The sequence below is a fragment of the Spermophilus citellus genome (genome assembly GCF_964194105.1).
Source record: "Spermophilus citellus genome assembly, chromosome: 11".
NCBI lineage: Eukaryota > Metazoa > Chordata > Mammalia > Rodentia > Sciuridae > Spermophilus > Spermophilus citellus.
The window spans coordinates 103834710-103860481 of NC_138192.1; the positions used below are offsets into that span (position 1 = coordinate 103834710).

At 37.8% G+C, this 25772-nt stretch overlaps 1 protein-coding gene across 1 annotated transcript in view; it reads left to right on the forward strand.

Annotated features, from left to right (window-relative positions):
- FAM117B (family with sequence similarity 117 member B) overlaps positions 1-25772 on the forward strand; it is a 114438-nt gene that overhangs the window by 66915 nt on the left and 21751 nt on the right. Inside the window, exons 3-4 of the mRNA XM_081261583.1 lie at positions 18269-18361; positions 19754-19867. Of these exons, the coding sequence (XP_081117709.1) occupies positions 18269-18361; positions 19754-19867 (207 nt within the window). The remainder of the gene's footprint in view (positions 1-18268; positions 18362-19753; positions 19868-25772) is intronic.

Genomic DNA, 25772 nt, shown 5'->3' on the forward strand with positions numbered 1-25772 from the left:
ACTTTGTATAACCAGGGAAAAAAACTATCCACCTATAATTGTATATCCATCTAGAATTCTTTTTCCAACTTCCTTACCTCAGGCTTATTTATCTAATAGGTAGTTTATTTTGAATATGTGATTGTGATTTCTTTCCTATTTATTATGACATACACCAGTCATCTTTTGCTTTTAAAATTCTTATTTTCTCTTAGAATTTTCATGTCTCAGAGGCTTTCTTTTCACTGTTGCAGGTTGATTTCCATAATTTATAAGATTGCTTTATTTTTGAAATTTATGGATTGGCTTTTCAAATTTGTGGAAAAGATCTGTGTTCAGAAACTGTATAAGATGGCGTATAATTAAAACCTACTAAAATTAAATATTTGGTAAATTAGAAACTAATACAAAGTCAAATTATTGAAGGTAGTTATTTATAAATCTACAAACTTGTTTAGGAGTGGTTGTTTTATTTTGTTTTGGTACCCGGGGTTGAACTCAGAGCCACATCCCCAGCTGTATTTTGTATTTTATTTAGAGACAAGGTCTCACTGGGTTGCTTAGCACCTCTCCATTTTTGAGGCTAGCTCTGAACTAGTTATCCTCCTGCCTCAGCCTCCTGAGCCGCTGGGATTACAGACATGCGCCACTATACCCAGATAGGGGTTGTTTCTTTTATTGCAAAAAAAATCTGAACTTTATTGCAGAAAAAAAAACAAAAACAATGTTTGCTAGATAAAAGTAACACCAAAAATTAAAATCTTGATGTTAAGGAAAAACTGAAGAGATGGAACTATTTTTGTTTTTAAATTATTATTATTTGAGTAACAGTTGCTGTTTTTAATAAAACCTCCTTCTGTTCGCTGAAAGAATATAATACTAGGAGGAAAGGAAAATGTTAAATTTTTTTTCCCAGACTTAATTCCATTGACCTCAGAATAAATTCTGTTGTTGCCTCTCAGTAGCTTTCTTGGGTAAGCCTAGTATTCTAAGAGGCCTGTTTCCAGACCTTGTTTTGTTTGTTTTTGTTTTTAAAGTAGGATCCAATCCAAAATTTATACATCATATTTTATTTTTCTTTGATCTTCTTTAATCTAAGAGCAGCACATTCTAATACTTTTTTCTTAATAATATTGGGGTTTTAAAAATGAATTATCCTACAGATTTGTAAATGAACTTTTTCCTTTTGCAATTAGCAAGTAGTTTTTGGGATAATTTTTGGCACATGAATATCCTGTTCCCTACTAACTTTTTTTTTTTATTGATTATTTAAAGCATTACATAGCTCATGATATATCATCTTTCATACATTAGACTCAAATTGTGTTTTGAACTCCCATTTTCACCCCAAATATAGATTGCAGAATCACATCTGTTACATATTCACATTTTTACATAATGCCATATTAGTGTCTGTTGTATTCTGCTACCTTTCCTAACCCCTACTATCCCCCCTCCCCTCCCCTCCCCTCCCATCTTCCCTCTCTATCTCCCCTGCTGTTGTTCAATTCTCTCCCTTTTTTTTTCCCTCCCCCTTGCCCCTCATAGCCTCTTATAATTTTATGTATCCTTGAAGGTCTCCTACCATTTCCATATGCTTTCCCTTCTCTCTCCGTTTCTCTCCCCCCATTCGTCTTTGTTTACTGTAGTCTCTTCCACATGCTCTTCCTTCCTGTTCTGTTCTTAGTTGTTCTCTTTATAACAAAGCAGACATTTGGCATTTGTTTTTTAGGGCTTGGCTAGCTTCACTTAGCATAATCTGCTCTAATGCCATCCATTTCCCTGCAAATTCTATGATTTTGTCATTTCTTAGTGCTGCATAATATTCCATTGTGTATAGATGCCACATTTTCTTTATCCATTCATCTATTGAAGGGCATCTAGGTTGGTTCCACAGTCTAGCTATTGTGAATTGTGCCGCTATAATCATTGATGCAGCCGTATCCCTATAGTGCGCTCTTTTAAGGTCCTCAGGGAATAGTCCGAGAAGTGCAATAGCTGGGTCAAATGGTGGTTCCATTCCCAGCTTTCCCAGGAATCTCCATACTGCTTTCCAAATTGGCCTCACCATTTTGCAGCCCCACCAGCAGTGTACAAGTGTACCTTTTTCCCCACATCCCCGCCAACACTTGTTGTTGTTTGACTTCATAATGGCTTCCAATGTTACTGGAGTGAGATGGTATCTTAGGGTGGTTTTGATTTGCATTTCTCTGATTGCTAGAGATGGTGAGCATTTTTTCATGTACTTGTTGATTGATTGTATGTCCTCCTCTGAGAAGTGTCTGTTGAGGTCCTTGGCCCATTTGTTAATTGGGTTATTTGTTATCTTATTATTTAATTTTTTGAGTTCTTTGTACATTCTGGATATTAGGGCTCTATCGGAGGTGTGGGGGGTAAAGATTTGTTCCCAGGATGTAGGCTCTCTATTTACCTCTTTTATTGTTTCTCTTGCTGAGAAAAAACTTTTTAGTTTAAGTAAGTCCCATTTGTTTATTCTGGTTGTTAACTCTTGGGCTATGGGTGTCCTATTAAGGAATTTGGAGCCCGACCCCACAATTTGTAGATCGTAGCCAACTTTTTCTTCTATCAGACGCAGTGTCTCTGATTTGGTATCTAGCTCCCTGATCCATTTTGAGTTAATTTTTGTGGATGGCGAGAGAAAGGGATTCAATTTCATTTTGTTGCATATGGATTTCCAATTTTCCCAGCACCATTTGTTGAAGATGCTATCCTTCCTCCATTGCATGCTTTTAGCCCCTTTATCAAATATAAGATAGTTGTAACTTTGTGGATTAGTCTCTGTGTCTTCTATTCTGTACCATTGGTCCACCTGCCTGTTTTGGTACCAGTACCATGCTGTTTTTGTTACTATTGCTTTGTAGTACAGTTTGACCTCTGGTATCGCTATACCTCCAGATTCACACTTCCTGCTTAGAATTGCTTTTGCTATTCTGGGTCTTTTGTTTTTCCATATGAATTTCATGATTGCTTTGTCTATTTCTACAAGAAATGCCGTTGGTATTTTGATTGGCATCGCATTAAACCTATAGAGAACTTTGGGTAATATCGCCATTTTTGGGTAATATCGCCATTTTGGGTAATATCGCCATTTTGATGATGTTAGTTCTGCCTATCCATGAACAGGGTACATTTTTCCATCTTGGACAGCTGAAGTATCCACCGCCACTGTCCGACAGATTGCAACAACAAAACAGGCACAGAGTACAGTTTGAACTGCTGAGAATCATCACTGAGGGGAAATCTGGTCTAGCAGGAGAAACCAAGGCTAGCAGGAGAAACCAGGAGCCTAGAGGCAAGGCCCTCGCGACTGGGCAGCTGTAAACTGCAGGCCCACCGGCGACAGTTCACCCACTGCCCGCGTTACTGGGCGGTAGGAGAACGCCCTCCCTTTGGTGACGGATCACCTGCCCGCGGCCTGTGATACTGGGCGGCTGGAGTCTACCCGCCTGCCACGACCGGGAGCTGAAACCACACAGAGACAGTCCAGTCACACCCCCCCATTAGGGCACCCCGGCAAGGAGACTGGGGCCCGTCATAGCAGAGTAGTGTCGTCACTGGAGCTCGAACGTCGGAATTCCTTCCCAGCGGAATCCACGTTAGCAGTCATACTTCAACAACACAAAGGAGAGACATCAGAGTAATACAGAAACAAAACAAATCTATAGAGGAGAGCAGAAACACGACAATCAAAAAGAGCTGGAAAGTAACGTGAACATCATGAAAAACAAGGGAAAAAAGGAGTACAAACAATGCAGGACAACTTAAATCTACAGGAGGACCTAGAAGCATCAGAAACAGGGATAGGGAAAGAACTCAAGGCATACCTAACTCAGATGGAAAGGAATATTAGAGAAGACATGAGACAGCAAGTCCAAGCAATACAAGTATATTTTGAAAATGAATTAAACAAACAAGTTCAAATGGCAAAGAACGAGCTTTACCAGGAGATAGAGATCTTAAAAAAAAAATCAAACAGTAATCCTAGAATTACAGGAAACTATAAAGCAAATTAAAAACTCAAACGAGAATATTACAAATAGACTTGATCAAGTAGAAGTCAGAACATCAGATAATGAAGACAAGGTTTATCAACTTGAAAAGAATATAGTCAACACAGAAAAGATGCTTAAATCCCACGAGCAATCTATTCAAGAGATATGGGATGTCATAAAAAAACCAAATCTGAGAGTCATAGGGATAGAAGAAGGCACAGAGATTCAAACCAAAGGAATGGACAGCATATTAAATGAAATAATTCTAGAAAACTTCCCAGAGATGAAAGATGGAATGGATTGCCAAATCCTGGAAGCCTACAGGACCCCAAACATTCAAAACCATAATAGACCAACCCCAAGACATATAATTATGAAGATAGCCAACGTACAGAACAAGGAGAGAATATTAAAAGCTACGAGAGAAAAGAGGCAGATTACTTTCAGGGGTAAACCAATTAGGTTAACGACAGATTTCTCATCACAAACTTTGAAAGCGAGAAGATCCTGGAATAACGTATTTCAAACGCTGAAAAATAATGGATTCCAACCAAGAATACTATATCCAGCAAAATTGAGCTTCAAATTTGACAATGAAATTAAAATCTTTCACGATAAACAAAAGCTAAAAGAATTTGCAGCAAGCAAACCAGCTCTGCAAAGCATTTTGAACAAAACACTACAAGAAGAGGATGTGAAAAATAGTGCCCAAAACTAACAGCAGGAAGTATCTCAGTAAAGGGGGAGGAAAATAACCAAAAAGCAAAACTAACCAAACTAAAATAAATAAATAAAGAAGCATGACTGGAAATACAAATCATATCTCAATTGTAACCTTAAATGTTAATGGCCTAAACTCACCAATCAAGAGACATAGGCTAGTAAACTGGATCAAAAAAACAAATCCAACAATATGCTGCCTTCAAGAGACTCATATGATAGGAAAAGACATACACAGGCTGAAGGTAAAAGGTTGGGAAAAATCATACCACTCACATGGCCCTCGGAAGCAAGCAGGAGTGGCCATACTCATATCGAATAAAATCAACTTCAAACCTAAGTTAATCAAGAAGGACAAAGAAGGTCACTATATACTGTTAAAAGGAACCATCCACCAACAAGACATAACAATCATCAATTTGTATGCACCCAACAATGGAGCTGCAACGTTCATAAAACAAACTCTCCTCAAGTTCAAGAGTCAAATAGACCACAACACAATAATTATGGGTGACTTCAACACACCGCTCTCGCCATTAGACAGATCCTCTAGACAAAAACTGAATAAAGAAACTATAAAACTCAACAGCACAATCAATAATCTAGACTTAACCGACATATATAGAATATATCAACCATCATCAAGTGGATACACGTTCTTCTCAGCAGCACATGGATCCTACTCAAAGATAGACCATATATTATGCCATAAGACAACTCTTAGTAAATATAAAGGCGTGGAGATAATACCATGCACCATATCTGACCATAATGGAATGAAATTGGAAATCAATGATAAAAGAAGGAAGGAAAAATCCTACATCACATGGAAAATGAACAATATGTTATTGAATGATCAATGGGTTATAGAAGACATAAAGGAGGAGATGAAAAAATTCTTAGAGTCAAATGATAACACAGACACAACATACCGGAATTTATGGGACACAATGAAAGCAGTTTTAAGAGGGAAATTCATTTCTTGGAGTTCTTTCCTCAAAAAAAGAAAAAACCAACAAATAAATGAACTCACACAACACCTCAAAAATCTAGAAAAGGAAGAGCAAAACAACAGCAAATGTAGTAGAAGACAAGAAATAATTAAAATTAGAGCAGAAATCAATGAAATTGAAACAAAAGAAACCATTGAAAAAATAGATAAAACTAAAAGTTGGTTCTTTGAAAAAATAAATAAGATAGACAAGCCCTTAGCCACGCTAATGAAAAGAAGAAGAGAGAGAACTCAAATTACTAACATACGGGATGAAAAAGGCAATATCACAACAGACACTACAGAAATACAGAAGATAATTAGAAAGTATTTTGAAACCCTATATTCTAATAAAATAGAAGATAACGAAGATATCGATAAATTTCTTAAGGCATATGAATTGCCCAGATTGAGACAGGAAGACACACACAATTTAAACAGACCAATAACAAAAGAAGAAATAGAAGAAGCCATCAAAAGACTACCAACTAAGAAAAGCCCTGGACCAGATGGGTATACAGCGGAGTTCTACAAAACCTTCAAAGAAGAATTAATACCAATACTTTTCAAGCTATTTCAAGAAATAGAAAAAGAAGGAGCTCTTCCAAATTCATTCTATGAGGCCAACATCACTTTGATCCCAAAACCAGACAAAGATACTTCAAAGAAAGAAAACTACAGACCAATATCTCTAATGAACTTGGATGCAAAAATTCTCAATAAAATTCTGGCGAATCGAATACAAAAACATATCAGAAAACTTGTGCACCATGATCAAGTAGGATTCATTCCTGGGATGCAAGGATGGTTCAATATACGGAAATCAATAAATGCTATCCACCACATCAATAGACTTAAAGACAAGAACCACATGATCATCTCGATGGATGCAGAAAAAGCATTTGACAAAGTACAGCATCCCTTTATGTTCAAAACACTAGAAAAACTAGGGATAACAGGAACTTACCTCAACATTGTAAAAGCTATCTATGCTAAGCCTCAGGCTAGCATCATTCTGAATGGAGAAAAATTGAAGGCATTCCCTCTAAAATCTGGAACAAGACAGGGATGCCCTCTATCACCACTTCTATTCAATTTAGTTCTCGAAGTACTACCCTACTAACTTTTTACCTATCAGTTTTAGTATTCATTGATGATCCTTCAGTTGTTTATTTTTTTTTTTAGATTGCAAAAATGGTAGAATAAAAAAAAAGGGAAAATGTGATTTTCTTTTCTTTTCTTTTTCTTTTTTCTTTTTTTAAAAATTTTTAGTTGTAGATAGACACAATACCTTTATTTTTATGTGGTGCTGAGGATCAAACCCAGGGCCTCATACATGCTAGGCAAGGACTCTGCTACTGAGCCATAAGCCCAGCCCAGGTGATTTTCTTTACACATATAAAGTACAATATTTTATACTCTCTTCTGCAACCTTGTTTTTTAATTATTGTATTAAGGGTTATTCTATCTATACAGATTCTCCCTTTTCTTTAAGGTTTTTTCCCTCCTTTTTATATAAAGAAGCATAAGCCAACTTCTTTACCTCAAGGTCCATTTGAGAAACTTAGCAAGTAAGACCTGTGTTAAATATGAAACTATTAAACCCTAGATGCAAGTATATGCAAACAGTTGTTTAAGCAAACAATTCTTGAATTTGAAACTATATCCACAAAGTAGTTCTTCATGATCTTTTTTAGCACAAAGTTAATATAGTGATATATGTGAAAATTATGTACGAGTGAGTCAGTGAAACTCACTTTTCTGTGTAGTTATTATGTACCAATTAAAATGAGAGTTGTTTTTTATTTTATAAAAAATTATAAAAATTAATATGGAAATTTTATGTATAAAATTAGTATGGACATTTATATGTGGAGAATAGTTTCCTATTCTTGCTTTGCCCTCTTTGCTTCATCTCTCACTCAGATGCAAGCCCATAGACTACATTCAAGAATCAGGCTTTGTTTTTTCCCACTTAATGTTTATAATTCCTGTTATCACTTACATTTGATTAGAACTCACAAAAATATATATATATATATTTTTTTATTGTTGGTCGTTCAAAACATTACATAGTTCTTAATATATCATATTTCACAGTTTGATTCAAGTGGGTTATGAACTCCCATTTTTACCCCGTATACAGATTGCTTTATCACATCAGTTACACTTCCATTGATTTACATATTGCCATTCTAGTGTCTGATGTATTCTGCTGTCTATCCTATTCTCTACTATCCCCCCTCCCCTCCCCTCCCCTCTTCTCTCTCTACCCCCTCTACTGTAAATCATTTCTTCCACTTGTATTATTCTTCTCTTACCCCTCATTTCCTCTTATATGTAATTTTGTATAACCCTGAGGATCACCTTCCTTTTCCATGCAATTTCCCTTCTCTCTCCCTTTCCCTCCCACCTCTCATCCCTGTTTAATGTTAATCTTCTTCTCAAGTTCTTCGTCCCTACTCTGTCCTTAGTTACTCCCCTTATATCAAAGAAGTCATTTGGCATTTGTTTTTTAAGGATTGGCTAGCTTCACTTAGCATAATCTGCTCTAATGCCATCCATTTCCCTCCAAATTCTATGATTTTGTCATTTTTTAATGCAGAGTAATACTCCATTGTGTATAAATGCCACATTTTTTTTTATCCATTCATCTATTGAAGGGCATCTAGGTTGGTTCCACAATCATGCTATCGTGAATTGTGCTGCTATGAACATCGATGTAGAAGTGTCCCTGTAGCATGCTCTTATTAGGTCTTTAGGGAATAGACCGAGAAGGGCAATAGCAGGGTCAAATGGTGGTTCCATTCCCAGCTTTCCAAGAAATCTCCATACTGCTTTCCAAATTGGCCCCACCAATTTGCAGTCCCACCAACAATGAACAAGTGTACCCTTTTCCCCACATCCTCTCCAGCACTTGTTGTTGTTGGACTTCATAATGGCTGCCAATCTTACTGGAGTGAGATGGTATCTTAGGGTGGTTTTGATTTGCATTTCTCTGACTGCTAGCGATGGTGAGCATTTTTTCATGTACTTATTGATTGATTGTATGTCCTCCTCTGAGAAGTGTCTGTTCAGGTCCTTGGCCCATTTGTTGATTGGGTTATTTGTTATCTTATTGTCTAATTTTTTGAGTTCTTTGTATACTCTGGATATTAGGGCTCTATCTGAAGTGTGAGGAGTAAAGATTTGTTCCCAGGATGTAGGCTTCCTATTTACCTCTCTTATTGTTTCTTTTGCTGAGAAAAAACTTTTTAGTTTGAGTAAGTCCCATTTGTTGATTCTAGTTGTTAACTCTTGCGCTATGGGTGTCCTATTAAGGAATTTGGAGACCGACCCCACAGTATGTAGATCATAGCCAACTTTTTCTTCTATCAGACGCCGTGTCTCTGATTTAATATCCAGCTCCTTGATCCATTTTGAGTTAACTTTTGTGCATGGCGAGAGAAAGGGATTCAGTTTCATTTTGATGCAAATGGATTTCCAGTTTTCCCAGCACCATTTGTTGAAGATGCTATACTTCCTCCATTGCATGCTTTTAGCCCCTTTATCAAATATAAGATAGTTGTAGTTTTGTGGATGTGTCCTCTATTCTGTACCATTGGTCCACCCGCCTGTTTTGGTACCAGTACCATGCTGTTTTTGTTACTATTGCTCTGTAGTATAGTTTGAAGTCTGGTATCGCTATACCCCTGATTCACACTTCCTGCTTAGCATTGTTTTTGCTATTCTGGGTCTTTTATTTTTCCATATGAATTTCATGATTGTTTTATCTATTTCTACAAGAAATGCTTTTGGGATTTTGATTGGCATTGCATTGAACTTATAGAGAACTTTTGGTAATATCGCCATTATGATGATGATAGTTCTGCCTATCCATGAATAGGGTATATTTTTCCATCTTCTAAGATCTTCTTCTATATCTCTCTTTAGGGTTCTGTAGTTTTCATTGTATAAGTCTTTCACCTCTTTTGTTAGGTTGATTCCCAAGTATTTTATTTTTTGGGGGGATATTGTGAATGGAGTAGTTGTCCTCATTTCCATTTCAGAGGATTTGTCGCTGATATACAGGAATGCATTTGATTTATGCGTGTTGATTTTATATCCTGCCACTTTGCTGAATTCATTTATTAGCTCTAATAGTTTCTTTGTAGACCCTTTTGGGTCTGCTAGGTATAGAATCATGTCATCTGCAAATAGTGATAATTTAAGTTCTTCTTTTCCTATTTTTATGCCTTTAATTTCTTTCGTCTGTCTAATTGCTCTGGCCAGTGTTTCGAGGACTATGTTGAACAGAAGTGGTGAGAGAGGGCAACTCTGTCTTATTCCAGATTTTAGAGGGAATTCCTTCAATTTTTCTCCTTTCAGAATGATGCTGGCCTGTGGCTTATCATAAATTGCTTTTACAATGTTGAGGTATGATCCTGTTATCCCTAATTTTTCTAGAGTTTTGAACATAAAGGGATGCTGTACTTTGTCGAATGCTTTTTCTGCATCTATCTAGATGATCATATGGTTCTTATTTTTAAGTCTATTGATGTGGTGAATAACATTTATTGATTTCCGTATATTGAACCAGCCTTGCATCCCAGGGATGAATCCTACTTGATCATGGTGTATAATTTTTTTGATATGTTTTTGAATCCGATTCGCCAGAATTTTATTGAGGATTTTTGCATCTAGGTTCATTAGAGATATTGGTCTGTAGTTTTCTTTCTTTGAAGTGTCTTTGTCTGGTTTAGGCATCAGGGTGATGTTGGCCTCGTAGAATGTATTTGGAAGTTCTCCCTCTTTTTCTATTTCCTGAAATAGCTTGAAAAGTATTGGTGTTAGTTCCTCTTTAAAGGTTTTGTAAAACTCTGCTGTATACCCATCCGGTCCTGGGCTTTTCTTAGTTGGTAGTCTTTTGATGGTTTCTTCTATTTCCTCAATTGTTATTGGTCTGTTTAGGTTGTCTATATCCTCCTGACTCAATCTGGGCAGATCATATGACTTAAGAAATTTATCTATGCCTTCACTATCTTCTATTTTATTGGAGTATAAGGATTCAAAATAATTTCTGATTATCTTCTGTATTTCTGAGGTGTCTGTTGTGATACTGCCTTTTTCATCCTGTATGCTAGTAATTTGAGTTCTCTCTCTTCTTCTCTTCGTTAGCATGGCTAAGGGTCTGTCGATTTTATTTATTTTTTCAAAGAACCAACTTTTAGTTTTGTCAATTTTTTCAATAGTTTCTTTTGTTTCGATTTCATTAATTTCAGCTCTGATTTTAATTATTTCTTGCCTTCTACTTCTTTTGCTGTTGTTTTGCTCTTCTTTTTCTAGGATTTTGAGATGAAGTATGAGATCATTTATTTGTTGGTTTTTTCTTTTTTTAAGGAATTAACTCCAAGCAATGAATTTTCCTCTTAGAACTGCTTTCAATGTGTCCCATAGATTCCGATATGTTGTGTCTGTGTTTTCATTTAACTCTAAGAAGTTTTTAATTTCCTCCTTGATGTCTTCTAAAACTCATTGATCATTCAGTAACCTATTGTTCATTCTCCAAGTGATGCATGATTTTTCCTTCCTTCTTTTATCATTGATTTTCAGTTTCATTCCATTATGATCAGATAAGATGCATGGTATTATCTCTACTCCTTTATATTGTCTAAGAGTTGCCCTGTGACATAATATATGATCTATTTTTGAGAAGGATCCATGTGCTGCTGAGAAAAAAGTGTAACTGCTTGATGTTGGGTGGTATATTCTATATATGTCAATTAAGTCTAGGTTATTAATTGTGTTATTGAGTTCTATAGTTTCCTTATTTAACTTTTGTTTGGAAGATCTGTCCAGTGGTGAGAGAGGTGTGTTGAAGTCTCCCATGATTATTGTATGGTGGTCTATTAGACTCTTGAACTTGAGAAGAGTTTGCTTGACGAACATAGCTGCACCATTGTTTGGGGCATATATATTTATGATTGTTATGTCTTGTTGGTGTATGGTTCCCTTGAGCAGTATGTAGTGTCCCTCTTTATCCCTTTTGATTAACTTTTGCTTGAAATCTATTTTATTAGATATGAGTATGGACACTCCTGCTTGTTTCCGCAGTCCATATGAGTGATATGATTTTTCCCAACCTTTCACCTTCAGTCTATGTATATCTTTACCTATCAGATGCGTCTCCTGTAGGCAGCATATTGTTGGGTCTTGTTTTATGATCCATTCAACTAGCCTGTGTCTCTTAATTGGTGAGTTTAAGCCATTAACATTTAGGGTTATTATTGAGATATGGTTTGTTCTTCCAGCCATATTTGTTTATTAATGTTACTAAACCTGATTTGTTTTCCTCTTTGATTACTTTCCCCCCTTTACTGTCCTACCTTCCACTGTTGGTTTTCATTGTTATTTTCCATTTCCTCTTCCTGTAATGTTTTGCCAAGGACTTTTTGAAGAGATGGTTTTCTAGCTGCGAATTCTTTTAACTTTTGTTTATCGTGGAAGGTTTTAATTTCATGTTCCATCCTGAAGCTTAATTTCGCCGGATACACGATTCTTGGTTGGAACCCATTTTCTTTCAGTGTTTGAAATATGTTATTCCAGGATCTTCTAGCTTTCAGAGTCTGTGCTGAGAGATCAGCTGTTATCCTGATTGGTTTACCCCTAAATGTAATCTGCTTCCTTTCTCTTGTAGCTTTTAAAATTCTCTCCTTATTCTGTATGTTGGGCATCTTCATTATAATGTGTCTAGGTGTGGATCTCTTATGATTTTGCACATTCGGCGTCCTGTAGGCTTCTAGGATTTGGGATTCTGTCTCATTCTTCAAGTCTGGGAAGTTTTCTCGTATTATTTCATTGAATAGATTGTTTATTCTTTTGGTTTGGAGCTCTGTGCCTTCCTGTATCCCAATGACTCTTAAGTTTGGTCTCTTTATGTTATCCCATATCTCTTGGATGTTCTGCTCATGGTTTCTTAGCAGTCTTGCTGAGCTGTCTATGTTCTTTTCAAGTTGAAATACTTTGTCTTCATTGTCTGATATTCTATCTTCTAAGTGATCTACTCTGCTGGTAGTATTCTCAATTGAGTTTTTAAGTTGGTTTATTGCTTCCTGCATTTCTAGGATTTCTATTTGTTTGTTTTTTATTACCTCTATCTCCCTGTGTAATTGATCTTTTGCTTCCTGGATTTGTTTATGTAATTCCTTGTCAAAGTGATCTTTCATTGTCTGATTTTGCTGTCTCATGTCTTCCTTGAGACTCCAGATCATATGAAGTGTGTATATCCTGAACTCTTTATCTGACATTCCATCTGTTGCAGCTATTACCTCTTCTAATGTTGAGTTGACCTGCATTGCTTGTGGTCCTTTCTTTCCTTGTCTTTTCATACTGCTCGCGTTTCTTTCTGCTTGGTGAAACTATTGTGTTTTTGAAATTTTCCCCCTATTTATTTATATTGCTCTTGTATAGTTGGAAAATCTCCCTTGCAGGGCAGGTAGTGGCTGTGCTCCTCCTCTAATTAGGGTAATCTGTCTACCACGCTGGTCGGTCGCAGGTCTGCCCACCCTGCGGGCGCGGGTAGCAGCTCTGCTCTGCCCCCACTCCCATTGTGGTGACGTGACTACCACACCCTCGGGTCGTTGGTCCTGATCCGGATGTGGGCGGCGGCTCTGCTCAGCCCCTACTCCACCCCTACTCCAACTGGTGTGACGTGTCTACCACGCTGGCATTCCTCTAGGCCTGTTCCGCCGGTGGGTCGCAGGTCTGCCTACCTTGTGGGCTCAGGCGGCAGTTCTGCTCAGCCGGCAGTTCTGCTCAGCCCCCACTCCAAATGGGGCTACCTGACTGCCTCTCCAACGGGTCGCTGGGCCTTTTCCGGACACGGGCAGCAGCTCTGCTCCACCCCCACTCCAACCAGTGTGACGTGACTGCCTCGGTGCTACGTGTCCACCACGCTGGCAGGCTACCGGGCCTGTCCTGCCAGTGGGTCGCAGGTCTGCCTACCTTGCAGGCTCAGACGGCAGCTCTGCACAGCCCCTACTCCAAATGGGGTGACTTGGCTACCGCGCCATCGGGTTGCTGGTCCTGTTCCAGGCGTGGGCGGCTACTCTCTTCGGCCCCAGCTGCAGTTGGGGTGTCGTGATACCACGCCGGCGGGTCACTTGGCCTGTTCTGGGCACAGGCAGCAGCTCCACTCTGCCCCTCTGGCCCCTACAACACCCAGCAGGACCCGGACCGAGATGCAGTTACCGCGGGTTCCCCAGCCCTGAGCCAAAGCAGCTCCGGGAGCCTGAATCCGGCCGCTCCGAGCTCAGTGCACGCTCTTCTAGGAGCAGGTTCCCAGAAGCAGTCTCTGTGGGTTCCCCACCTCTGAGCCAAAGCGGCACCAGGAGCCAGAACCCGGCTGCTCTGAGCTCGGTGCACGCTCCGCTAGGAGCAGGCTCCAAGGATCAGTCTCCGTGGGTTCCCCAGCCCCTGGCCAAAGCAGCTCCGGGAGCCAGAACCCGGCCTCTCTGAGCCTGGTGCATGCTCCACTAGGAGCAGGCTCCAAGGAGCGGTCTCCGCGGGTTCCCCAGCCCTGGGCCAAAGCAGCTCCGGGAGCCATAGCCCGGCCGCTCCAAGCTCTCCGAGTTCGGTGCACGCTCTGCTGAGAGTAGGCTCAAAGACGCAGTTTCCGCAGGTTCCCCAGCCCTGGGCCAAAACTGTTCCGGGAGTCAGAACCCAGCCGCTTCGAGCTCGGTGCACGCTCCACTAGGAGCTGGCTCCAATACGCAGTCTCCGCGGGTTCCCCAGCCCTGGGCCAAAGCAGCTCCGGGAACCAGAACCCGGCGGCTCAGAGCTCGGTGCACGCTTTACTAGGAGCGAGCCCCAAGGAGTAGTCTCCACAGGTTCTCTAGCCCTGAGCCTGAGCGATCTGTCTGCAAGACGCAGGCAAATACCAGCCTGAAATCACCTGTTCCGTAGCTGAATGAGCTGAGATCAGTAGAAAACAGGGATAATTACATCAGCTCTCCAAGATGGCGACCGCTGTCCTCCTCCGTGGTCCGACTTGTGTCGAGAACCGAACTGGACCGCTTCTCTCCTCCGTCTCAAAGCCAGAACTCAGCACTAAGCACGACCATTGCACCGCTGGCAGGAGCCCCCAGAATCCGCATCGCTGCACCCCCGCTCCGGCACCTCACCGCTTCCCAGCGCGCGCCGCAGACTCCAGCCGCGGGGCGATCCGCCGATCAGGCAATGCGACCCTCCGTGCGGAGAAATCGCCCGCGTCCGAGCCCCCGCAGCCGAATCTCGCGCGATGGAAATCCCTCCACTAGATTCTGGAGCACCTCAATTTCGCTGGAAATTCCCAACAAGACAGCCTTCAGCTGTTTCACCTCGTCTTTCTCCCGCACAGTGACGCGGCGCACGGGGGTGATGCACTCCCTTCGCCGCCATCTTCCGCTCCCTCCACAAAAATATTTTTATAAAGTGAAAATTACTGTTTCCATCCTGCTTTTAAGTGAAATTATGACTCAGCCATTTTTTATCGTATTTCCATGACCATAAGAGATTAAAAAAGAAAAAAAAGTTTGAATACTTGACATAATAGAATGAAAATTGTAGCTAACACTTATTGAATATTTTGTCCTTGGCATTGGGCTTAGAAATTAAACCTTTTTCATAGATTAACTCCTTTAATTCACCTATTACTTTAGTAGATAGATTGTTATTCCTGTTTATAAAATGGAGAAATTAAAAGTCATCCTATATGATAAGTAATTTGCCTAAGATTACAGAGACATATAACTGAGGTGGATGGGACTTAAACATGTGTTTAACATCAATATATGAACCATGCATACTGTGCTGTATTTTATCAAGAATGATTTAAAATTAAACAATTTCTAGTATTAAGATCATTCATTACCTTGATTTTGGTTTTAGTTTGATACTTTCAATTAAATCCAGGGGCACTTAACTACTAAGCCACATCCCTAGCCCTTTATATTTTTTACTCTAGTACAGGTTCTCGCTAAGTTGCCAATGCTGACATTGAACTTGAGATTCTCTTGTGTCACCAGGTTTATAGCTATACAGCACCCCATCCTACATGCGTTGGTGTTTGTGACGGGTGTTTTACCAACTGACTACAGAGCCAGTGGACCCTCACATGAAAAATCATAAGCACAATAAGAGTTACTACCCCTGAGATGACTTATCAATTGATAATCCTGAACTGAAAGTGGAGTTTAGGATGGAACAGGGCATTCAGTAGTAGTGGGCAGTTGACTGAATTGCAGTCCTTTCTTAATATTTATTTTTTAGTTTTCGGTAGACACAACATCTTTATTTTATTTTTTTTTATGTGGTGCTGAGGATCGAACCCAGAGCCCCCCTGCATGCCAGGTGAGCGCGCTACCGCTTGAGCACATCCCCAGCCCAATACCTTTTTAAAATTTATTTATTTTATGTGGTGCTGAGGATGAACCCAGGGCATCGCACATGCTAGATGAGCGCTCTACCGCTGAACCACAACCCCAGCCCTCTGATTTGGTTTTTAAGGTTCGTTGTGAGAATGGAGTCCTCTTAGTTACAAAGGGATCCAAGCTTGGGCTTGGAACGTAATCTAGGAACATAATTTATATTTAGGAATTTATGTTAAGGAAAATAATTTCTTGATTTTGGAAAACTTATTCTTTTTTTCTTTGTTTGAAACTAGACCATTTTATAATTAGTAATTGGTAGGTTGAGTGTAAAGAATACCTAAAACTGTGAGTAATATTTTTTTAGTACTACTTGTTGATTTGAATGGGCTATATATGTTTATGTAGTACGATATTAAAGTGGTCCAGAGGGGTCTATAGTGAAGAATCTTCCTCTCACAGGGCAGCCTCTGATAATCAGTTTCTTTGGTTACCATGTATTTTCTTCCAGAGATAACATATTCTTCTAGCTGTCCCATATAAAGGCAATTGCTATACAGACCATACTGAGCCTTAAGGCTTTTCTTAACTGTATCTGGAGATTGTTTAACATTTTTACATTGTGAATTTTCTTACTTATTTTTTATAGCTACAAATCTATTGTAAAGATATGCTACAATTTATTTAGTGAAGTCTAAATAAATTCAATGTATTTATATTATTTCAGTCTTTCAAGAACACTGCTGTAAGGAATCATATGAATATGTCATTTTGCACATTAAAATGAATATTTCATGGGGCTGGGGCTGTAGCTCAAATAAATAAAGATATTGTGTCCATCTACAACTGAAAAAATATTTTTAAAAAAATGTATATTGGGCTGGGGATGTGGCTCAAGCGGTAGCACGCTCGCCTGGCATGCGTGCGGCCCGGGTTCAATCCTCAGCACCACATACAAACAAAGATGATGTTGTCTGCCAAAAAATAAAACTAAAAAATAAATATTTTAAAAAATGTATATTTCATATGTTTGCAGGATAAATTACCAAAAGTAGGATTGCAGTTATCAAGCAGTATGTGTATTTATAACCTTAATAACAGTTGCCAAAATCTCCATTCATGAAGGCTGCACTAACCATGAAGGTGCACTCCCACCAGCGATGTAGGAGAGTTTGTTATCAAATTGCCCAGTCTTGCTAAAGTTTTAACTTGCATATCTCTTATTATCCATGAAGTTGAGTATATTTTCTTTTACTTTTATTTTTAAACCATGGCCCCTGCAATTTATTTTTATTTATTTGGAGATGGGGTCTTGTTCTGTTGCCAGGCTAGTCTTGAACTTGTGGCCTCAAATGATCTTCCCACCTTAGCTACCCAAACACCTGGTAATACAAGCATATGCCAGTGTGTCTAGCAAAGCATATTTTCGTGTGCCAAGAATTCAGGATTTATCATTTTTAATTTCTGATACATTATTTTCAAATTCCAGATTTAGTATAACCTAAAGAACATTTTTCTTTAAAACATTTATTTTTTTAGTAGGTGGACACAATACCTTTATTTAATTTTTATGTAGTGCTGGGAATCGAACTCAGTGCCTCACACATGCTAGGTGAGCGCTTTTTCTCTGAGCCACAACCCCAGCCCCCTAAAGAACATTTTTGAAGCTATTCTCTGTACATTGCTAAAGCAAGAGTAGACAGTATAAAGATTAAGATTGTGAGCTCTGGAGCCAGGTTTATTTCTTGGCTCTCCCACTTCAATCTGTGAGATAGGCAACTTATCTAACCCCCCATTGTCAGTTTTCTTATCTGCAAAACTTCTAGAAATCTGTACATATATTAAATCAGATAAAGCATAAGAAAACATAGTGCCTAGCACATAAGAAGAGCGTTAAAAGATTAGCAGTTATTAGCATGCATCTATACTTTGTTCAATAAATCTGTAATAATAATAGTATATGAATAAGTTATTGGTAACTTAGTAATAAAAATGAAATATGCTAAATATAATTGGTGCTGGGAGTATTGTGGGTACTTTGTGGTACTTTAAATGCTTTCTAATATCTTATTTTTTTTGGTAAGAAGAATGTATTTTGTAGTAGAAAAAAAATGTGACATACATTGTTATTAAGTGATTTTTGTTAAAATGCTCTCCACACCTCTTTTTTTCCATTATAGACAGAGAGTGCATGGGCTGAAGAGTACTCTGAAAAGAAGAAAGGATCTCACAAACGCTCAGCATCCTGGGGCAGTACGGATCAACTTAAGGAGGTCAGGAAGGTGTTCCAAAGAACTGGAAATTTTATCTTTCATTTGGCTAGTTCTTTAAAGTTGTAGGCAGCAACAATTTGTCATTTTTCATTGATTTTTTTTTTAATTGAGAGAGAACAACAGAAAAAGTAATTGTATCGATTGGATATTGATTGTTGATGGTTGTTTTTTTGGTACTGGGGATTGAACCCAGGGGCACTTAACCACTGAGCCACATCCCCAGCCCTTTTTTTGTATTTTATTTAGAGACAAGCTCTCACTGAGTTGCTTAAGATCTCGATAAGTTGCTGAGGCAGGTTTTGAACTCTTGATCCTCCTGCCTCAGTTTCCTGAGCTGCTGGGATTGTGGGCATGTACCACCATGCCTGGCTTGGATAAAGATTTGAATAGGGAAGTGTACACATTACTTACCTGATTATGTGAGAACATTTTTCTTTTTGTAGGAGAGTCCATAACTGTCAATACAGTGTAAACATCAGATTTATAAATTATAGTGATACAGCAAATTCATGTTTGTTATTTTTCTGTAATGTTTCTGAAATTTAGTAATTCAGTTTAACCCTGTTGATTATGGTTCTATGCTGTGATTACTGTTTTCTTTGCCTATAATTAATCACATTTGCATTTTACACATAATGTGTAAATGAAAGAAAAATTCAGTCAAAGGATAATCATTGAAATTGCATTGATTATTTAAATATTATATCTGTGAATACATTTCATGGCTTTACTAGATCTTTAAATGCTACTTAATTTTTGGAGCCATTAAAAGTTAGGTATTTAGTAAAGAATTCTGAATCCAAGTTGACTTATGGTAAGAGCAATGAGAGAATAATTGCTGTTATTTTTGAATTCTTAAAGCTATAATTTATTTGGTGCTGAAAACTTATTTGCTTAGTACTCAGGAAGCTTGAAGACTGAGAACAATGTGTGAATATAGTTCTTTTTCTTTTTTTAATATCTATTTTTCAGTTGTAGTTGGACACAATACCTTTATTTATTTTAAACCTTTATTTTATTTGTTTATTTTTATGTGGTGCTGAGGATCTAACCCAGGTCCTCGCATGTGCTAGGCGAGCGTGCTACTGCTGAGCCACAATCCCAGCCTTATTTATTTATTTTTATGTGGTGCTGAGGATCGACCTCAGGGCCCTGCACATGCTAAGTGAGCGCTTTACCGCTGAGCCACAACCGCAGCCCATGTTCTGTTTCTTTTTAAAAGAAATGAATTATGTGTATGTATAAAAATTGTACAAGAAATTGGATATTGCAATCTGGTTTTTAATATTCAAATGACTTCCTAAGGGTAGTTGTACTGGTTCTTATTAAGCAAGGATATATTTTTACTTAGTGTGGAAATCACTCTGGTATACTTGTTTCTCTCTTTTTCAGATTGCAAAATTACGCCAGCAGTTGCAGAGAAGTAAACACAGCAGTCGGCATCATCGAGATAAAGAAAGACAGTCTCCATTCCATGGCAACCATGCAGCTATTAACCAGAGTCAGGTAGGAGCACAGAAACCACAAAATCCAGAAAAGAAATTTGTTCTGGTTATTTGTTACTTTGAAGGTGATTATTTAAAGCAAAAATGTCCAAAACATGTTTAAAACAATAATTTAAATACTGACTTGACAACCTTTATAAAAGAAAACAATATTAAGTTTACAAAAATGATATTTTCTTGTAGTGTAAGATCTGACTTCTAAAGGCTGATTATATATTTTGATTTGCCATAGTTTGGTCTTTACTGATTCACTATGTTGGAGGCAGAATAATGCAGAGACATTACCACTGGTTATGGAACAAAAACCCTAGATGATGAGTAGCTTATCCTTTCTAAATTTCAGTTTCCTCATCTGAAGATTGGGAATAATAATACCTGTATCATGAAGTCTTTTGGAAAGGAAAATCCTTTGACCACTTTAATTCCTTATATACAGCTCCATGAACTACTTTTGATGGCTTGGTCAGGGAACACTTCTTTTTGACTGAATTGAAATTGGCTGGAGTCTTTTGGCAGGGCATGAGCAAGTTCATTTCAGGTCCCATGATTGAATCTTTTAAAGTGAAGGGTTGGGAATGAAGGAGACTAGATTCAATTTTCTTTCTCAACAGTAAGGCAGTAGACCCTGGAAACTAGACAGCTTTTAGTTCTGCGACTTTCATATCTTTTTTTTTTTTTTTTAGAGAGAGAGAGAGAATTTTAACATTTATTTTTTAGTTTTCGGCGGACACAACATCTTTATTTGTATGTGGTGCTGAGGATCGAACCCGGGCCGCACTCATGCCAGGCGAGCGTGCTACCGCTTGAGCCACATCCCCAGCCCCTTTCATATCATTTTTTAGGACTGGAATTGGCAAACTATGGCTTGCAAACCAAGTGGTCCACCACCTGTTTTTTGTAAATAAGGTTTTATTGGAACAAAGCCATGTTCATTATTTGTATGTTGTCTATGACTCCTTTCTTGGTACAGTATCATTGAGTAGTTTTAACAGACTATCTGGCTCACAAAACCTAAAATATTTATTGCTTGGTCCTTTATAGGAAAAGTTTGCCAACCACTTTTATGGGATGAGTTTCTAAAGATTGCTAAGTATATGTGGATTGTTCGCAGTAGAAAGTATGAGTAACGGTATATAAATTTTTAAAATATTTTCTGTCTTAAAATATTAATATAGTGGTCAATTTTTATTTTTTACAAATTTATAGGCTGATTGGTAACTTTATTCCATATATAAGATATTTTAAGGGGCTGGGGGAGTGGCTCAGTAGCAGACCGATTATCTAGCATGTGTGAGGCACTGGGTTCAATTCTCAGCACCACTTAAAAATAAATAAATAAATAAAATAAAGGTATTTTGTTCATCTACAACTAAAAAAAAAAAATTAAATTAAATAAAAAGATATTTTAAGCTGGGACTGGGGACACAAAATCCCAGCTACTTGGGAGGCAAAAACAGAAGAGTCATAAGTTTGAGACCAGCCTGGGCAACTTGGTGAAAAAAATCTGTCTCAAAATAAAAAGGGATGAGGATATAGCTCAGTGGTAGAGCTCCCTTGGGTTCAATCCCTAGTACTGGGGAGATAAACACACATAATTAGACATTAACACATTTAAAAACCTATACAAACTGGGTTTATTTCTGAAGAAGCAGAAATGTAAACTTTTCAAAATATGTGAAAAATTTATATTGACTAATTATTATCAAAATTGGAATATTAATTAAAAACCACACCTCTTCACCCTCAAAAGACTGAAGACTTAGATGGTTTCACAGATCCATCCTTCCCCTCCCTCTAATTCATCCAAAAATAACTTGTATGTATTTCAGAAAGGTAAAGCAAACCAGTCTATATTTTTACTCCAAGTAAAGATTAAGATGAAATTTCATTGAATTAAGGGGTGTTAATAGGAGTTAATAAGTTTTTAAGTGAATTAAGTTTCACTATAGTTAATAATTTCTTAATAGTAAAACTGTCCAAAACTTTTTTCTTGAAACTTGAATTTTTTTATTAATAAGTGATATTAAAGCATACAAGAAATACATGTTAATTCAAAAACATGCCTTTGCAGAAAAAGTAAAACGTAGAAAATAGAGCAACTTGAAAAATAAATTTATCTACCTTGAATTTTGCACACTTGACACATCAAGCATCTTGACCTCTTACCACAAATAGGACACATATGCATTTCGATAATTATGACACCTGGTATTCATGTTTAATTAAACCTCTCAAACTATAAACATGAAAAAATTTTCAATTGAGTTATAGATATGGCTTTGTTTTAGTAGATTTTCTTTCTAGTGGAAAAGCGTAGACTAATGTGTACTTTCAAGACCATTCATCCATTCACCCTGCATTTATTAAATATTTATCTTATGACTGGTACTGTAGTACTCATTAGGGAATATAGAGATAAAGAAATACTGTCACGTCCTCATCAAATCTCATTGGAGAGAGATAAGGAAATAGTTAATTAGAAGATTGTGTGTTAATAGGGTTTAGAGTGGACTGAGAATGGCTTCTCAGAGAAAGTGTTGTCTAGCTGATTCCTGAAAGATAAGTAGGAATTAGCCAGTGTTCTAAAACTAGAAGTAGTCTTGGTCCTGGTTAGGGGTAGTAGTAAAAGATGAAGTTGAAGAAGTAAATAGCAGCCAAACCTAAAAGGCTTCATGTCCTAGTTGTTAACACATTGGGACTTCATCTTTGGGGCACCAGCAGATCATTTTTTGAAATATAGAAGACGGACACATGATCAAATATGCATTTTATAATGGTCATTATGGGTTCAGAGTAAAGAGTGAATTTGCAGAAGGATAAGTTTAGAGGTGAGGAAACCATTTAAGAATAGGACAGTAATCCAAGTAAGAAATGATGGTGACCTCAAGTAAGGTAGAAATTTTGAAACTAGTGAAAACAGATGAACTTAAGTGATATTTAGAAGGTGATAAAAAATAGTTGAACTCTGTTGAACTGCCTACTGAATGGCAAGCACTCTATTCAGTGCTTGTATGTAGTGTAGGTATTTAAGTCTCATCTTTTGGATTGTATCTCTAGTTTACAGACTAGAATATCAATGCCAAGAGAGATCGGGTATCTTGTCCAAGATCACATGAGCTGGAATTGGGATTCTGAGCTACACATTCAGACCTCAGAATTTTGAGAATAGGAGACCAGTTCTAGCCTTTACGTACGATTTTAAATATCTACCTCAATACCAGTTACAAAAGTAACTCAAAATAGATCAAAGACCTAAATGTAAGAGCTAAAACTAAAAGCTCTTAGAAGAAAACAAGCAAAAATGTTTGTGATGTTGGATTAAGCAATGGTTTCTTAGGTATGACACCAAAAGCACAAGTAAGTAAAGAAAAAGTAGATAAATTGGTTGTCTTAGTCAACATTTTCATCGCTGTGGTCAAAAACACCCAACAAGAATGACTAAGAGAATGGAAAGTTTATTTGGGAATGAAAGTTTCAGAGGTGTCAGTCCATAGATGGCCAACTATACTGCTCTGGACCCATGGTGAAGTGGCAGCAACATCATGGAGGAAGGAGAAGAACTGTCAGCTCATGGCAGGGTCAGGAAGCAGAGAGAAGGGGAAGGGGGAACAGGTAGTGAAATAGGGAGGAAGGGGCCAGAGGGAAGATGCACCTTTCCAGGTCATGTCCCCAATGGCCTTCCTCCTCCAGCCATGCCACATCTGCTTAGTTACCACCCAGTTAGTCCATTCAAACTAGAATGGACTGGTCAAGTCACAGTTCTCGTGTTCTAATCATTTCACCTTAAATATTCCTGCATTAGCAGGAGGTTTTAGGGAACACCTCACATCCAAACCATAATATTGACCTTCATTGAAAACTTTTTTGTGCCTCAAAGAACATCAAAAAGAAAATGAAAAGACAGGGGGAAATATTTACAAATCATTTTTCTAATAAAGAAGTGTTATCTAGAATATATAAAGAACTATTGCAACTCAATAATAAAAAGACAAACAATCCAATTTAAAAATGGAGAAAATATCCAAACAGAGAGTTCACCAAGGAAGATACACAGTCAATAAGCATGTGAAAAAGGTGTTCAATATAATTTGGCAACAGGGAAATGCAGTTCAAAATTCCAGTGAGATATCACTTTTTGGGGGACGGAGTGGGGGTGGGGGAAGTCCGCAATCAACCATTGAGCCACATCCCTGGCCCTGTTTTGTTTTGTTTTGTTTGGGGATTTGTTTTAGAGACAGGATCTCACTGAGGTGCTTAGCACCTCGCTTTTGCTGAGGCTGGCTTTGAACTTGCAATCCTCCTGTCTCAGACTCTTGAGCTGCTGGGATGAGGTACCACTTGATACCCACTAGGATGGCTGTAATTTAAAAGACAGATAATGCCAGGCATGCTGACTTACACCTGAAATCCTGGCGAGTTAGGAGGCTGAGACAGGAGGATCACAAAGTTCAGATCAGCCTGGGCAATTTAGCAAGACCCTGCCTCAAAAATAAAGTTTAAAAAAAAGGGCCAAAGATAGAGCTCAGTGGTAGAGTGCTTGCCTAACATGCATGAGGCCCTGAGTTCAAACCCCAGTTCCCAGAAAAAGATAGGTATTAACGTATTAAAGAGGATATAGAGAAAGTGGAATCCTCATATTTTAACTGTTAAAAATGTAAAATGAGGGGCTGGGGTTGTGGTTCAGTGGTAGAGCACTTACCTAATGTGTGAGGCACTGGGTTCGATTCTCAGCACTGCATATAAATAAATAAATGAAATAAAGGTCCATCAACAACCAAAAAATTATATATTAAAAAAATGTAAAATGATGCATTTGCTTTGGAAGAAATTGTAGCAGTTCCTCAAAAGACTAAACATAGAATTTCCATATGACCCAGCATTTCCTCTTGTAGGTGTGCAGTCAAAAGAATTGAAAACATGTTCATCCACATAAAAATTTATACAGTGCAAAGAAATATTTTTGAATAATAAACATTATTTTATGCAGCATAGTTCATAATAGCTCACATTTAGAAACAAATGTTCATCAGCTGAAAATTAGTAAATAAAATATGATGTATTCAAATAGTGAAATATGAAATATTATTTAGTCATAGAAAAATGGAGTGTCAATATATGCTACAACATGAATTAACTTTGCAAACATGCTTAGTGAAAGAAGCCAGACACAAAAGGAAATCTTAAGGAAATTCCAGATTAGGAGAATAGGCAAACATGCAGTGGCAAAGGGTTCATTGGTGATTGCTTTGGACTGGAAAATTTGGGGGACAAATGGGAATGACTACTAATGGGTAAGGGGTTTCTTTTGATGTGATTTGGAGATTGACTATAGTAATAGTTGCACAACTCTATTCAATAAACATTTTTTTAAAAAATAGTCAAGCACTTTATTTTTTTGTTTTTGGGGGGTGGGAAATTTTGGTGGTGGGTTTGTTTTGAAGTGTCATGGATGGAACCCAAAGCCTTGTGAGTGCTAGACATATTTTCTACCCCTGAGCTATATTCCCAGCTCTCATTGTACACTTTAAATACGTAAATGAATGGGATTGTAAATTGTTTTTATTTTATACATAAAACTATTATTAAAAAATTTACCAACAAAAGAATTCAGATAAATAATAAATATGTAAAATATAATTGCATAGAAATGTTTAAATTGTATTCTTAAAAGGAATATCAAAGGTAAACTAAAAGGTCATTTAACAGTGTAAAGATTGTATACATTGCTCCAAGATCAAACCATTGAGCTTAAAATCTAAGTCTTGCTGCTTGCTAGAGGTATGCAGTTCCTCAGATTTGCTGCATAATAATATTATCTGTTCATTGTGTTGTCCTGATGACTAAATGAGATAAAAATATAAACTTGGCAGTTCTCAGCACATACTTCTTGCTCAGTATGTTAGGCC